The sequence below is a fragment of the Rhinolophus hipposideros genome (genome assembly GCF_964194185.1).
Source record: "Rhinolophus hipposideros genome assembly, chromosome: 11".
NCBI classification, from domain to species: Eukaryota; Metazoa; Chordata; class Mammalia; order Chiroptera; family Rhinolophidae; genus Rhinolophus; species Rhinolophus hipposideros.
In genome coordinates, this window is record NC_138057.1 from 8,156,378 (window position 1) to 8,172,204 (window position 15,827).

General features: G+C 39.1%; 1 protein-coding gene across 3 annotated transcripts in view; it reads left to right on the top strand.

The window, feature by feature from the left end:
* The window catches only part of ERCC6L2 (ERCC excision repair 6 like 2), a 119,355-nt gene that overhangs the window by 83,138 nt on the left and 20,390 nt on the right, over positions 1 to 15,827 (top strand). For all 3 annotated transcript variants that reach the window (XM_081066810.1, XM_081066809.1, XM_081066811.1), the window contains exons 16-17: positions 278 to 1,427; positions 6,389 to 6,543. In XM_081066810.1, the coding sequence (XP_080922936.1) occupies positions 278 to 1,427; positions 6,389 to 6,543 (1,305 nt within the window). The remainder of the gene's footprint in view (positions 1 to 277; positions 1,428 to 6,388; positions 6,544 to 15,827) is intronic.

Genomic DNA, 15,827 nt, shown 5'->3' on the forward strand with positions numbered 1-15,827 from the left:
CTTGGCTCTTATAAGTTATATTCTTATAAATAATTTGGTCACATGGTATTCTAGTTTAACCTTTTATTTATTTTGGAAAGTTATTCAACTTGAAAAGAGGAAAGAGTGTGTACCAGACTATGATATTAAATCCTTTACATTTGTTTACTAAATGTACTTTTACAAAATACCATGTGATATATAAATTATATGCCCAAATTTAATTCCTTTCCAGTGTGATAGATTGATGTCATTATCTTGATGTTTTCTAATATTTCTGTCATTGCTTCTCATTTAGCCTAGCGAGCCTGACTGTCAAGAACACAGAGGTCCAGAACAATCTGCAGAACCACTGGCAAAAGAAGCGTTTGGTCTCTGCAGTGATTTTAGTGATGATGAATCAGTGGAAAACTCAAGAATAAAAACTGCTAAAAACAAAGCATCTGACTCAAGTAAAGCTTCAGGTTCTTCTGGACAGATTATTTTACTCCAGTGTGGTTTCTCTAAATTGCTTGAGACAAAATATAAAGCAGTTGAGGATAGTGATGAAAATATTGCATCTGATGATGAAAGTTCTGAGGAACAGCCCACACGCCTTTCAACAGAAACTAAAGATGTTGGTTGTCAAAAAAGTCACGACTCTCTTGGTACTTCAAAACGTCAAAAATTAGCTAACATCTTAAATCCAAAGAAAAACTGTATTTTTGATAAAAGTGAGATTTTAGAACAGAATGTTTCTTCTGAGTCTGATGATGAGAAAAATGTTAAAAATACAGGCATTTTACAGAATGCCACAGAATCAGAAGATAGTGATGTCATCTTTCCCACACAATATACAACTCAGAAATTCCCTAAGAATAGTATAGGGTTTCAGCCACCGGTGGATGGATCTGAAGATTCTGAAACAGAAAACCCTATAAAAATAAGAAATAATGGTGACGATAGAAAGACCGTTGTCAGAGGAAATGGACTAATTTCAGAACAATTAAATCCTGAGAACATGACCCTGAAATCTATTATGAAAAGAAAAGGCAGTAGTGATATTAGTGATGAGTCTGATGACATTGAAATTTCCTCCAAGTCAAGAGTAAGAAAACAAAGAGCTACCAGTTCTTTGAGGTTTAAGAGGAAAAAGGAAAATAAAAGGGAACTTTACACTTTTCCTAAATCAACGAAGAAAGCAAACCAACTGTGTGCAACAGATGAAGATTGTAACTCTCAGACTATTGATGACTTCTCATCCTCAGATGATGATTTTTCTGTTAGCCATATCCGTTTCTCTAAAGAGAGACACAGACCAAAACCTATAAAAGACAGAATTGATTTCTCTTCAAAATTGCCTAGCCATAAGAAAAATAGCACTTTTGTACCAAGAAAAGCAATGAAAATTTCAAATGAGAGAGTTGTCGGTCAAGAGCAGATGTATGAATCAATGGATAAATTTTTAGGTAACTACATATACATTCTGAAACTTTACTTATTTGTTTTATGCAAACAGTTCCATAAGATTCTTGAATTAGCTTGTAAAATACCCCCTACAATCAAAATACTACATTGAGGCACAAATGAGAAAGTGGGTGGATGGCAGGATAAAGGGAAGACAAGCTTGATCAAGACAAAGAACTTTTTCATCCCCACCGCCACCCCCTCCATGTGTCCTGTTGGAATCACAGCCCCTCCACTCCCATAAATACTAATTGTTCTAACTTTTATAGTGATTACTCTTTTGCATGTTTATAATTTTATTACACAAATGTGTATCCCTAGACATTATAGTTTAGTCTCATTTAAAAAAATTTTTAGTCTCCTTTAATCTGTAGTATTCCTCCTCCATCCCTTTCATTTCCTTATGATTTATCTGTTAAACAACCTGAGTCATCTATAGTTTTCCTCAATTAGCATTTTGCTAATTGTGTGTTCTTGGTACAGTTGAACATATTCCTCTGCCCTCTGTATTTCCTACAAATGAGTAGTATCTGATACTTGCATCAAAATCAGGTTCATTCCTTTGACAAGACAGAAGTTAATGTTTGGCAAGACCATAGGAGGCACAAAATGTTACTGGTCTCTCTCTTATCTTGGCAGCCCTTGATGCTTAAAACCTGGGAGTATTTATTTAGAGTAGGAAAATGATGTTTTCTACTTCTTATTTTTTCATTTGTTAGTTAGAATGCTTCTATAAGGAGATAACATCTGCTGATACTTACCCAGTGGTATAGTTCATATGGAGAAGGCAGGGAATATACTTCTTTCTTTGACAGTTTTTAGTATAATAAAATTGTTTCCCTGTCATCCCTAAAAGGGATGATCTTTCTTAAAATCATTATGAATTAATTGATTCAAACACATTTAATGGGTCTCAATCCATTGCAATTAATATCATTACTGAGGTTCAGTTTTCTCATCTTTGGACAGTGGGAGCCTTTGGACATGAGCACTTTGGTTCCCGAGACCCTGTGACATGATGCTAGTCATCTTTGATTGCTACCTAGTATTACAGAATGTTCTAGGATCATCTCATACATTTTCTGCCCCAGACCTAGAATCAGTCATTTCTCCAAGAAGTCTTGGTTTCTTTTAATGAGAAAAGACCTCAGTCTTTTGCTAGGAATGATCATTGCTACTACTAGCTTAGTTATTATTTCTGGGCCTTTTCAGGGGACTGTGAGTGTGTGTGTTTATATTTATTATATATTTATATACATATTTACACATGTATTTTATATATCATGATAAAATATGAGTTTATATGATACTTCCGTATTTATATTGATACTTAATTGGAGATTATAGAACCTTTACTAAACCTCTTTGCTGTCACATTTGTATAGCATTTACTCAATGATAATTCTGGTTCTTAAGCATATAGGGAATGATTTCATTATAATGTCCCATAATTTCTCATTAGTTTTATTCCATATTATATAAAAATCAAAGAATAAAAATACCAATACTACTACACTATGGTTCCTGGAAACATTAGGATTATTTTTGTTTTGTTTAGTTTTGTTTTGTTTTGTTTTGCATGTGATCTCCCATTTCTTCCTATTTTAAAAAATGGATATACTTTGTCTACAGTGTCAAAACATACAGATATTGCATTATATACTCTCCCTCTCTTAGACTTAAGTTTATTCTTGATTTTCAGGTAAATTAATGCTCCCCAATAGAGTTTATACCAATGTCTCTTAAGGCATTTTAGTTGTCTGAAATTTATTTTCTAGCATATCCCTCAGGAAGAGCTCATGAGAGTAATATTCCCTGAGATTCTTGTTGATAACAGTTTGTGCCCTTTACACTTAAAAGTTATTTTTGCTGGATATAAAATCCTTGGCTCACACACTCCTTTCTTTAGTATTTTTAAATATGTAGCTTCTTTTCTTTTGGCATGAAGTGTTGTGTGTTTTTTCTCCCTAGATGCCCAAAGGGTTTTTTTCTTTTCATTATTGTTCATTAATTTTACTAGATTATATTTTGATGTTTGTCTTAGTCAACTTGGGCTGCTGTAACAAACTGCCATAGACTGGGTGGCTTACGTAACATTTATTTCTCACAATTCTCGAGTCTGGGAGTCCAAGATCACAGTGCCAGCATGGTAAGGTTCTTGGTGAGGGCCCTTTTCTTGGCTTCAGATGGTCCCCTTCTTGCTGTGTCCTCACATCGTGGAGAGAGAAATGATCTTTCTCCTGTCTTTTCTTCTAAAGACACTAATCTTACTCATTAGGGTTCCACCTTCATGACCTAATTATCTCCCAAAGGTCCAACTATAGATACCATTACACTGGGGATTAGGACTTCAACATATGAATTGGCCAGGGTACAAACATTCAGTCCATAGCAGTGTTGGTTATTCTAAGTCAATATTCTCATAGTGTAATTTCAACTCCGTTTTTATTTTAGGAAAGTTTCTTGTACTAGTGTTTTCAGTTACTTTGTTTTATTCCTTTGCTTTGGCTTTCTTCTTTAGGGACTCCTATTATTTAAATGTTCAGTCTTTTTTTCCTGTCCTCAGAATTTTTGTCATGTTCTCTCAAATCCTTTGTTCTCTTTGCTTTTTTAAAATTTCCTTCTTTCTTTTATAGCATTATCTATTGTGTTCATTCCCTCTTATGTTTCTTCTAGTTTAGTCCTCTTTTCTAAAATAATTTTTAATTTCTAAGTCTTTGCTGAATTCTGCCACTCATTTCTAAGTTATTTTAATTCTGATGTATGTTGTTGCTTCCTGTTTTTTATCATATTCTTGGTCTTTTACCTCATTTTGAAATCAGTTACAATTTTAATCTGTTTTGTGAGCACGTATTTCTGGCATGTTCAATTATAGGGATAAATTCTGCTTATTCTCTTTTGTAATAACTTTTATGAGATTTGACCCTCTTGCTTGTTTTTATAGAAATTATTTTCCCTGAGTTTTTTTTAAATGAGGCAGAGTTTAGGAAATATTTTCTATCATCATACAGATCACTGTCGGTTAGTTTTGCGAAGTGTTCAAAACTGGTGGGATTTTCTGTCTCTATTCCTCTCGACTGCTTTGCTTTAGAGCTTCTCTTTCCCTCGTTCCTGTTCTTTTGACTCCTTCCTAGCAGTTTTTCCTCATCTGTGGCCCTGACCTGGGAACCCTGGTGGATCAGTTTGGGAAGTTCCTAAGTGCTAGCCTGTTCTGTCCCCTCAGGTCTTACCTTAAGCCCCCTGCCGCCACTCAGCATTGGACAGCAGAAAACCTTCCCAGATTCAGCTGCTATCTCCAGTTGGCCCACTGTGCTTTCTAGTGAATACCGGTTGGCTATTCTGGGGTCTCCTGTTCTGAGATCCATTAGATGCCACTATGTTGCTTCTTCTTCCTTCACACAGACATGATGCCATGCAGAGTATGTAGCTATTGGTAGATTGTCCCCACCTGCTTGTATTTTAGAGCTCATGGGAGTATCTTGTCATCTAAGTTTGTTGTAAATGCTGTCCATGGCTTTTGATTTTGCTCTCTACCAGTAGTTGCTGTCTGTTCTCATGCGGTGATTCAGAGATATTGAACTGCTTCTCCTGTTAACACCTGCTGAAAATCTGTTTAGTGATTTTTAAGTGTTAGCATTGCTTTCAAAAGTGTCTGACTCATTCCCCAAAAAACTATATGAAAGAAGCTGATATATAAGCAAGGATACTGTAATATAGAAACCTTAATCATTGTATTTAACTTATTTACGAATCAAGCTGTCTTTTGCAGTTATTAGTAGTCTCATTTAAAAGTTCATGATGATACATATTTTGATACCCTTGTAACTAAGTATTGGACTGTCTTTTGGCTTGTGTGCTACAACTAGATTTTTAGGTTTGAGGAATTATTACATGAACTAATTTTTAAAATACCTTTTTGTTTGCTTATTTATTAGTGTCCAAAAGGTGTCAATAATTAGTGTGGGATGAATGCTATTCTAAGTAAGGCATAGAATATATCATCAAGATTAAGAAAAATTTGAGTGAATTTTCTACCAGAAGAATCCTTTTGGACAGTAATAAACTGTCCAATACACACTCCCTGGTGCTTTGAAATTTAAGGAGATTATCTTAGTCTCTCTTTCAATCATCTTATTTAACATCTTGTTTTCACATGATTGGCGATTCTGGCCGAGAGACGTTCTGGACCAAAACAGCACCAGTGTTTAAGGTCATGATGGAGGTTCATTGCCAGAGCTGTTGGAGGGAGGTTTTACAGACCTTACTTCTAGCCTTCTCTTTTATGACCACAATTTAAAAGTAAATTATAGTTGCCTAGAAGCAAAGCAATAAAACATGCCCATTTTTTAAACTTCTTTCAGATAACAGCTATAAGTTAATTTTTTTCATTTCCTAAAAACCTCCAGTTTTTAGGAATGTCCAGTCTTGACATTCTCTGGGCATATGTACAAAAAGGACAAACAAACAGGAAAACTGAACAAAGCCAACCAAACGAAACTCCCTAGTCATAAACCCCGTGCTCCCACTCCATCACTGTAATCAAGTACATGTTTAAAGGACATTATGAGGCTAGCACTGCTCTTTAAATTAGTAAACATGCTTTTTAAATCAACTGGAACAACAAATTCATGGAAATGACGCTCCACCCTGACATTTCTGTGGGCCAAAAACCATCATCTTAGGTTTAAATCTAAAGATCGTTACCTAATCTCAAGTTCTCATATTGATAGGCGAGGAAAGTCCTTTCCGAGTTAACCTAGGCCAATCTATTTGAACTCTTTCTCTCTCCAGTTGGTTTTTTTTTTTCAAATGTGATGTTGACAGATTGAATGTTTTTCCTGAGGATTCAAAACAAAACAAGCATAATTGTTTTTCAGTGTATTGCTGATAATTTTTAAATTACACATGGAACCATATTGCTTCATAATCAAACATCGCTTAATCAACATCGATTACCTCCTAGATGGTGTTCAGGAAGTGGCTTACATTCATTCCAACCAGAATGTGATAGGATCGAGCAAAGCTGAAAATCACATGAGCCGATGGGCAGCACATGATGTATTTGAACTGAAGCAGTTTTCCCAACTTCCTGCTAACATAGCTGTTTGCACTTCTAAGGTAAGAAGCACGTAAGGTACTGTCATCTTTAGTTTCTATCTCATTTTCACAGATGTTACTCAACAGTATCTTCTTTAAGTACTCCCGCAAAAGTAGCTACTAAGATTATAAGTGACATCCAAATAAGTGTAAAAACACAGAACCCTTTGGGCGGCACTGGTGTCACTGAAGATGTTTTAGAGTAAAAGACAAATCGATATCTAAATGTAATAATGTTGAGTTGCTTAAGAAGTTTGCCAAAAATGAGGAATCTGTGGAAATCATGCAGTTAAATCAGAACCAAAACCACTTCTGCTCATCTGGAAAAAGAAAAGTGTATGATTTAGAGATCCTCAAATTTTTCATATAAAATAAGGACAGACTCAAACTAACTTCATGTAAAATTTATAGTTTTAGTGAAAGAAATTTTATGTTAAAAGTAATAGATAATTCCTATGGACTCTTCTCATTGAAAATCGCTGTGGTGTAGAAATGAGGCTTTATATAAATATGATATTTACGCATAGTCACTTCCATCAAAGGTTTTAAAAAATATTATCTTCTCTTTGGCTTATTATCCTTCATTAATTCCTAAAAGCTAAGTCTGAGGAGTAGTTTTCCGACCGTTTTATGTGTAGGAGTTAAAAATGCATACTGTATAAAACAGTGGTACCTTATTCCAACTTAGTACTGCTTTTAAGAATGAAGCGGGGAAGACACCTCTGAACTGGCACACCGTCTTCATTTATTTGTACCTCATCTGATTCAACAAAGGATTTGGATTGTCTTAACAATAAAATCAGAATACAAAATGAAATTCAGGACTAAGGGAAATATAAATTAAACTGGAATTTCAAGACTGGGAGAGAAAGTTAGAATGTAGATATATAGGACATAATGTTCTTACCCAGATATTTTTTTAATGATAAATTTGATTGAGTTTCAGAGGAAGTAAACAGTTTATTTAGTGTTTTCTCAACTAAGTGCATTTGGAAATGTGTGTGGGCAGTTTGGGTGGTCACAGTGACTGAGTGCCCAACTGGCATTAATGTCTGGAAGCCAGGAATACTAAATGGCTGTCGTGGGGGGGTGGGGGAAACATCCCACATGCCAAGAATTGTTCTGCCCAAAATGCCATAACACCCTGCAGAGAAGCACTGAGCTAAATGGTTGTTGTTAAGTGTGTGTGGGGGGGTTGGGGGGGAGTATGGGGGTAGGGGGAATACTAGCTTTTCTAAGGAGGAGAAAAGCTTTTCCTACCCCTTACTTTGAAGGAAATTTGCCTCCCAGGTTTTAAATGAGGACCACGGAATGATCTAGTGAACAGTCCATTGTCTTATAATATCCTTAGAGTAAATGTAATAACGGACTTTGAAGGGCTGTGCTTTTAGCATTTTTTAATGTAATCCAAAGGCCCAATGCCAAAATACAACTCATGAAAGCATTCTTTCATGACCCAAGTGTGCTGCTTTTTGATATACTCATTCATTTGATCTAGAAATATACTGTTTCTCAACCAACACTGTAGACAGCATTTCTATAGTTTGACTACCTTGTAGGAGGTATTTGGAAAAAGTAGTGAGAGATATGTTGGGTTTGCCAGAAATTTGCTTTATTAAATGAAGAGCGTATCTTTTAAACAGCTCATTTTTATTAGTTTTTTTTTTTTAACAGTGCCCATTTCCAAACAAATTTTAATTAGAAAAAAGTAAGACAGTTTGTCAAACCTCTGTAGAAGATGTTAATGAAGTAATTTAACTGGATATTAGCCATTAGCTTACTTAAATATTTTTCAGAGAAAACTTTGCAGGTATATAATTCCTCCCAAAATGGACCTGAGAAGCAACCCCTAGATATAGAAGCAATAAAAAGTCCCTTTGGGACTTCTTAAGGAAAGTTGTAAAAATGGAAATGCTACAGATATCCTTTGCCTTTAATTGACAGGGACCTGCGGGTAAGGGTTTATCCTTATATTGGCAATACCAATAGTTTTCAACCTTTTTCAGGCCCAACGTTCTTGAGGTAGATGGCACAGTCTCCTCAGACAGCTTTTCTCTTCACAGGGATTTTCAGAGTCAGGGATATTTCTTACCAGAAAACAAACTGGAGTGTCCATCCCCTGCAGTTTCTAATATGCCTTTTGAGGCTGTATATTTCCCCTATTCCATGTACACCAACTTAGTACAGGGGCAATGAAAAAATTTATCGTTTCATGACTAAATTGTGGTTGGTATAAAGTATTCAGGAAAGTTTTATTTTTTATTTATTTGTTTTTTGATGTTTCCTTTTTTTAATTTATTGGGATGACAACTGTTAGTAAAATTACATAGATTTCAGGTGTAGAATTCTGTATTACATCATCTATAAATGTTTTCTTGTATAGTTTCTCTTTAATCCATTTTCTGTTACATTCTTAAAGTCACAAGTGCATCTTTGCTAATAATATCAAGGCATATAAATATAGTAGTTTCCTCCCAAGAATTCAAAGATCAAACAGTTATTTTTCCTGCAGGTTAATTTTGTCTGGTAACCTGGCATCTGATCATTGCACATGGTATCAGAGCTGCTAACAGAAGGTACCTGGTAAGGATGAGAGCCCATAATGGAGTTTTGACATAGTGAAGAACTGCCTGAGAAAGTGAAGATCAAATTGATTTAAAGAGGGAGGAAAGCTTTCTAGGCTGTGAGAACATCCCTATGTAGGGCTGTAACTTGGCACATTATGGGGAACTAGAAAGTAGAGAAATATGCACTTTCCCTAAGATATCCAGGACAGATGAGAGGGTAGAAAGGAATGGTGTATGGGGGGAGTGGGCAGGGAGGGAGAGGGAGAGAAGGAAGGGGGAAGGAAGGAAGGAAGGAAGGAAGGAAGGAAGGAAGGAAGGAAGGAAGGAAGGAAGGAAGGAAGGAAGGAAGGAAGGAAGGAAGGAGGAAAGGAAGGAAGGAAGGAAGGAAATGATAACATAATGAATATGTGATAAGGAAACACTGTGATCACACAAACTGTGTTTGAATCCTGGCTAAGCCGCTACCAACTGTACAATTTGAGGAACGGTCTGTTTAACTGTTGCTTTACCAAGTTTCTAAAAAGAACTGAAGAAAGAACCTGCCTGCCATAAAGGGGTGTCACGAGGTGCAGCACCCAGTCAGCTCAGGGCTTCCCGTCCACGCCTCAGAAACCTTTGCACCTGGCTGGTGACGCTGGCAGGCAGGGTAGCCATGGGAAAGTGCACTTGCCTCCAGGCCTCACATAGAAGAGGGGGAGGTCCCCGGAGGAGGTGGGCCACATTCGGGCTGGATCTGGGTCGCACTAGCCCTTGGCTTTGATCAGGCTGCGCCTCCCGGACCTGGGAAGGCCTGCAGAGACACTGCCCAGGCGGGTGAGCTCTGGAAGATGGGGCCTCCGTGGTGGATGGGGCCTCTGAATGGTCCCCGCATGGTGGCCTATCTGGTGCCAAACACCTACAACCCTCTGCAGGAAGTCCCAGGCAGGCCCTGGGAAGTCCAGAAGGGGTTAGCTGGCCATTGAGGTCTTACCCTTTGACCTTTTACGTCACTCTTCACGTGTTGGATTAGTGGGTGCAGCCTTCTCTGTGACGTTCCAGGGAGACGTCACAAACGCCTGGCTGGACGGTTAGTTCAGTGCGTGCTATACCCAGAGAAAAGGCAGAAGCTAAGGAGAAGCTCTCCGAGTTTCGTACTCTATTCTCAGGTTCTTTGGGCGCACAAGTAGCTCTATATGGGCAATTTGTTTTCTAAGTTTCTACTTCTATTCCGACACCATACTTTGTGTGGAGGCCACCGCATCTTGCGTGGTGGCCGTCACCCGGTGCTTGTCCCTGCCTTCCGCGATGATGGCCCACCTGGCCGGAACCACCCTGCCGCTCCAGCGCCTGCCCTCCGCCGTGGTTTCAGACACCCAGCTCGTGTGCGGTTATCAGCTGCCTCCCGGACCCAGTGGACCAGGAGGGCATGTATACCACAGGCCATATATTCCTTTCTGAGGAGCCTCCCCTTCGTGACCTGGAAAAATCCTCCAAAGACGCCTGTACTGCCTAGCTCCAATTCCAGGATGTTTGGCCCCTCGAGAACTATATTTATCCCTCCTCCAATGCGAAAATTTACTCTCCCGCGTTTACCACCTGAGCAGGCTGTCAAGATGCCAGTACCATCCAGTACCATCCCACTTCCTTCCGATCAGAACAGCCAGCAGAGTAGTGGGGATCTGCCTTTAACAACGAGGCCCCCGAAGACCGACGGAGTCGTCATTTCCGTCGAGCGCAGTCCTGGGCCTCTGGCTGGCGGTCCCAGGCACCCACAGTCCAGCTTGAGTGAGATTGCCCAAATGCCACCTCCAAAGCTTGATTTGGAACCAGCGGTGCCCTCTGCCCCAAGCGCAGGCAGCCCTGCTGGAGACGTCCCGCTGCCTCCAAAGTTTAATTTGGAACCAGCAGTGCTCTTAGCCCCAAGCGCATGCTGCTCCCTGCTGCCAGAGAGACCCACAAAGGAAGTGCTGGGTGAAGACCATGCGCAGATCAATCTAGACCTATTCAAGTCGGGTGAGGAGACGCACAGCCCAAAACCTTCAGACGTCCCATGCAGGAGCTCTTCTTCTCTAGTATCTGCCAGCAGTAGGCTCCACAAACCCAAAATGCCCATGCCACTTTCGCTACCCCTGCCACCACTGCAGTGGGATGGAGGGAATCTTCCGGTACCATGTAAGCTTCCTTGCTTAGCTTTTGACAGAAACCCAGACACCTTGAAGATCCCTACATGTCAGTGGAATAAGATCGTGGAGGATAAAACCAAGGTCAAGGCAAACTGCAGTGCCACTCAGTCTGCCCCTTCTTTTACCCCATCTGGGGTGGTTACAGACTCCCTGCCCCAGGCTACTTACACTGGACAGGTCCCAGCTACTGCTGCCAGCTCAGCTGACCTATCAGCCGGGCCCCCAACCACGTCTGTCCCTACACGTGTAACACAAAATATTGATCACTTTTCTCTTCCTATTCATCCCCGTTCTCTTCCACCTCTTAGTTCTAATCACATTTTGGGAATTCCACCTAATAGGAATGGAGGCTGTTTACAGTCAGTCATAACTACATCTATTTCTGACCTCTCCACACCTGCTATGACCTCCTTCCAGCCGCCCTCCTGCAACAATGAATCCCCGATCCCTATGTGTGTAGATTCTCCTCCTCCTGCTTTATCCTTACCCACCCCTCTTCCAGTCCCTGGTGCCAGTCTCCCTCTTGCCCTGCCCACCAACTCTGTGGCCATCCTTTCCACCTCAGCCAATGCATCTGGAAGTCAAACCGGCCAGTCTACCTCAGATTCTGATGTCACTGACATGGACACGACTCCTCCTCCCCCTTTCAAGGTGTTCGTATTCACAGCTGCCTCATGCTCCAGAAGGAGGTCTCTCAGACCTCAAGTCTATCGCAAACCTCAAGTCTATCACAAAGCTCAAGTCTGTTGCAAACCTCAAGTCTATTGCCGTGTGGCAAACTGTCCAAAGTCAGTCACCTCCTCTGGCCCTGTATTGAAGTACCTCCGCCTTGTTCCCAATTATGCAGGTAGCCCCCAAACCACCCCTCAGGCCACATCAGGGACTTCTGGTAATAGGAAAAGGAAAACCTCACTAGTCAGTGCTTCTGTTAGCACTACAAATGCACCCCTCGTGAACTCTGCAGTCACCCAAGCTCCAGCAAACAACACCTCTGCAAACCCTATCAAGGACTCGGAACCTATGGATACCACGCTTCCTCCCTAGGCTGTCATTTTCCAATCTCCACAGGTCTTCTGGAAGAACCACGTCCCATTTTACATACCACACCCTGATTCTGAAACCACACCACCCAGTGTCGCCTTCTGTCTGCTGATATCTCTACCCACAGAATGAGTCGACAAAGAGACCCAAGTTTTTAACCACGAATGGTGTTTGTTTCACTGGGAAGGGGCTCAGCTCCATAAGTGACATTTGACCTGCTATTTTCCCATAGCAAGCCAAGGACCACACCTCAGGAGTGTGTGTGTGTGTGTTGTATATGTATTGCGTATGTGTGCATGTGTTTTAGTGTGTGTGTGTGTGTGTGTGTGTGTGTGTGGTTAAGAGGCAGATGAGCCCACTTCAGAACTACACTGGACTTTAGACATTCCACAGTGAAGAACTGCATATCAACTGCTATCCCTGGTCTCATCCCTCGACCCAAGCTCTGGACAAGTTTTTTCTCTAGTTGTGGAACTGTCAGGATGGCCACTGTTTCTAGGTGCTTCCTTTTTCCCCTACCCATTTGCCTCCATAGACCCTTATCTTTGCCACGTGTTTGTATATTTATACGTATATTAAAAATCTTGTTCAAAAAATGCAATGGTAGACAAGGTAATATGATTCAAACCTCTAAAATCAGAAACCCCATGAATAAGGTGACCCAGGAGTTGCTGGAGAAATTCCAGAATTCAGTAACATTTGTATCAAATGGAGGTGAATGAAGCGAAATAATCCCAGATTAAAACTTGTCAAAGCACAGGACAAAACAGATTTAACATACACTGACCATTCTATGGGTGATATGCAAATGTGTTTTTTTAAGGTACAAAAGTTTAAAATAGGCCGTTGTTATGGTTTCTTATGAGAAATAAAGGCAGAAATGAGAACTGAATTTAGAAAACTAAAAATGGAAATTTACTAAGACTAAAAAAGGCAAGACCTAGCCCCTGTTGCCACAAACTGTTGTGGGAGAAAGAAGCTGAAACCCTAAACGTTTTCATAAACAAATTGCTTGAAAACCTATTCTGTGCCCCTGTAACAATTAAGTGACTGCAACCTGCCTGCTTCACCTAATCCCGAATCATTAAATTCTGTTCCCAAATCACTCATGCTTTAAACCTAGTTCCAATCCTAGGCTGATAAAAACCCTTTGTAAATGCTTTTTGTGTGTGTGTGTGTGTTTAATGAAGGCAGCGTTTATTAGTGATACATTCTCAGGGAAGAGAACAGGCCTAGCCGAGATGGGGGAGAGGAGGAGAGAGGGGGCAGAAGAGAGAAAGGGGGAGAAAGAAAGGGCCAAAGAGAGCCAGGGAAGTTTTAAAGCCACTAAGCCGGAGGCCCAATCCCATGCCATCGATACTAGCAAGCCAAGAGCTGTCTGAATAAACACACTGATTTCAGTGGCTGACTTCTTTAAATCAATACTTGGTACGGTAAAATTCCAACACAAGAAGATTCAATCCCTCAGGTTTGACTTACACCATTCAATATATCAGGTGAATAATACAGCTGTACTTCAGCATCTTGAAAGTTGTATTACCTATATGCAAAAATTACTCAGGGACAATATTATAAACTTACTCTTAAAAAGAAAGGTCTTACTTGTTACATGAGAATTAGAATTTTCAAAATAGATACTGATCATATTTGTGATGTTTTTCACCAATATCAAAAACTAAAACTATTACATATTTTTTATTATTATATTTTTGACATAAGACTATAATCCCTAAGACATATCTCATTCTTTTCTTCAGTTTAATTAGGAATAGATAATTCATATAATGAGACTCATCTTCAATTTGTTGAACTCTGTAATCTTCCAGAGGCAGAAGGAATTGTGATAGTTATAACTAGCCTATGGCATGAACTCTACTCAGAATGCCAGAGTTTGAATTCTAGCTCTAACTCACACTTCCTGTGTGACCATAAGAAAGTTACTTACCTTCTCTGTGCCTCAATGTCCTTGTGATTAAAATACAAATAACTATACTTCTTACCTCAAAATGTTTTTATGAAAACTAAATGAAGTAATACCTATAAAATGATTTGATCAGTGTCTGACACAGAATAGCACTAAATGAATAAATAGCTATTGTTATTACTACCACTGGATATGACTGATGTCAGGTCTGAGTCCTCTGGAGGAGGAGTAATCATGAACAGCTGTATGCAACCATAGTTAACTATAGATAAAAGAATGGGTGGTACTAGCAGATCTGGGGCTTTGGACTCCCTTAAAAAAAAAAAAAGGATGTTTAGGGTGGAATATTTTTAAAAATTTTGTATGTGACTATTAAGTTTTTGCTCATTAAAATAGAAAGTCACTCAGTACTTTATATTAATTTATTTTATGATAGTCTGTATTAGAATTGAAGTTATTAGTAAGTCTTCTCTTTGAAGCTGATAGATACATTTTCTCTCTAGATTCATCAATTGAAGTGACTGCTTCCAATTTAAGATGTCTCCACAGCTGCTGACAGACATTCAAATGAGATATCACTCTGTCATCAAACTAGCCCTTTTGCTTTATCTTTATACGTAATATTCTTGGTTCTCCTCATTATAATTCTTCTGGAAACTACATACTACTTCAGTAATGTCAGGGAGATAGAATGATGCCAGTGTCATTTTTCTCTTTACTAAAACTTTGTAAAGATAGTTCAATTAAGGATTTCTGAAGAGACTTTTTTAAATAATACTATTTAATAAATAAGAAAAAAATGTTCACATTCACTGATTTCATCATATCTCGTCACTATTCAACACTTTTATTGAGTAAATCATTGAAATGTTGATTAGAGATAGTATATCACTCACTGAGAGCTTTTGCAGCCTGTAGTATGGAGGTGGGTGGCAATAGTGAATTTGCAATTTTGAAAAAATTTAAAAGTAGTTATGGTAAGAAAAGAGAAGAAACTAAGGTGAAAGGAAATGAAGCAAGGTACAGACAAAAGAGATTCAGCCATGGTGTTAGAAAACTCTGCAAACCTCTTGCTTTTGAAGATCTAAAAATCCCCAGACCTCCCACCAACAGGACAGTGTCTTTCATCTGGGGCTCACGTCCAGAATTTTTTTGATTACTGGGAATTCTTCTGAGTGCATCTTGTCTGTCAACAAAGTTTTATTAGAGACCTTTATTTGTGTTTGAAAAGATTTTGTGTGTGTGCATGCATGCGTGTGGTCTGTGTGTGTGTATGTGTGTGTGCGCGCGTGCACGCGCCCATCGCCAGATGCAGATGTGTTGCCTAACTTCCCAAGAAAACAAATACTATTTATCTGTACGATGGCAATACATGATTGACAGTGACCACAATATGCAGGTTGAGTCTATAGTTGAGTCTAAGTTAAAGCCTTAACTAAATTGCAAAGGAACATACTACATGGGGAACTTACGAAAGAGAAGTAATGTACACCACGATTCTATTATAGGTAAAATCTTGTGGTCTTTCAGAGTTTACCTCTCAATCATTTTGATATAATTACTGATAACTGAAATGCCAAAAGCTATGAACCTGCTTTTCAAATTCAACTA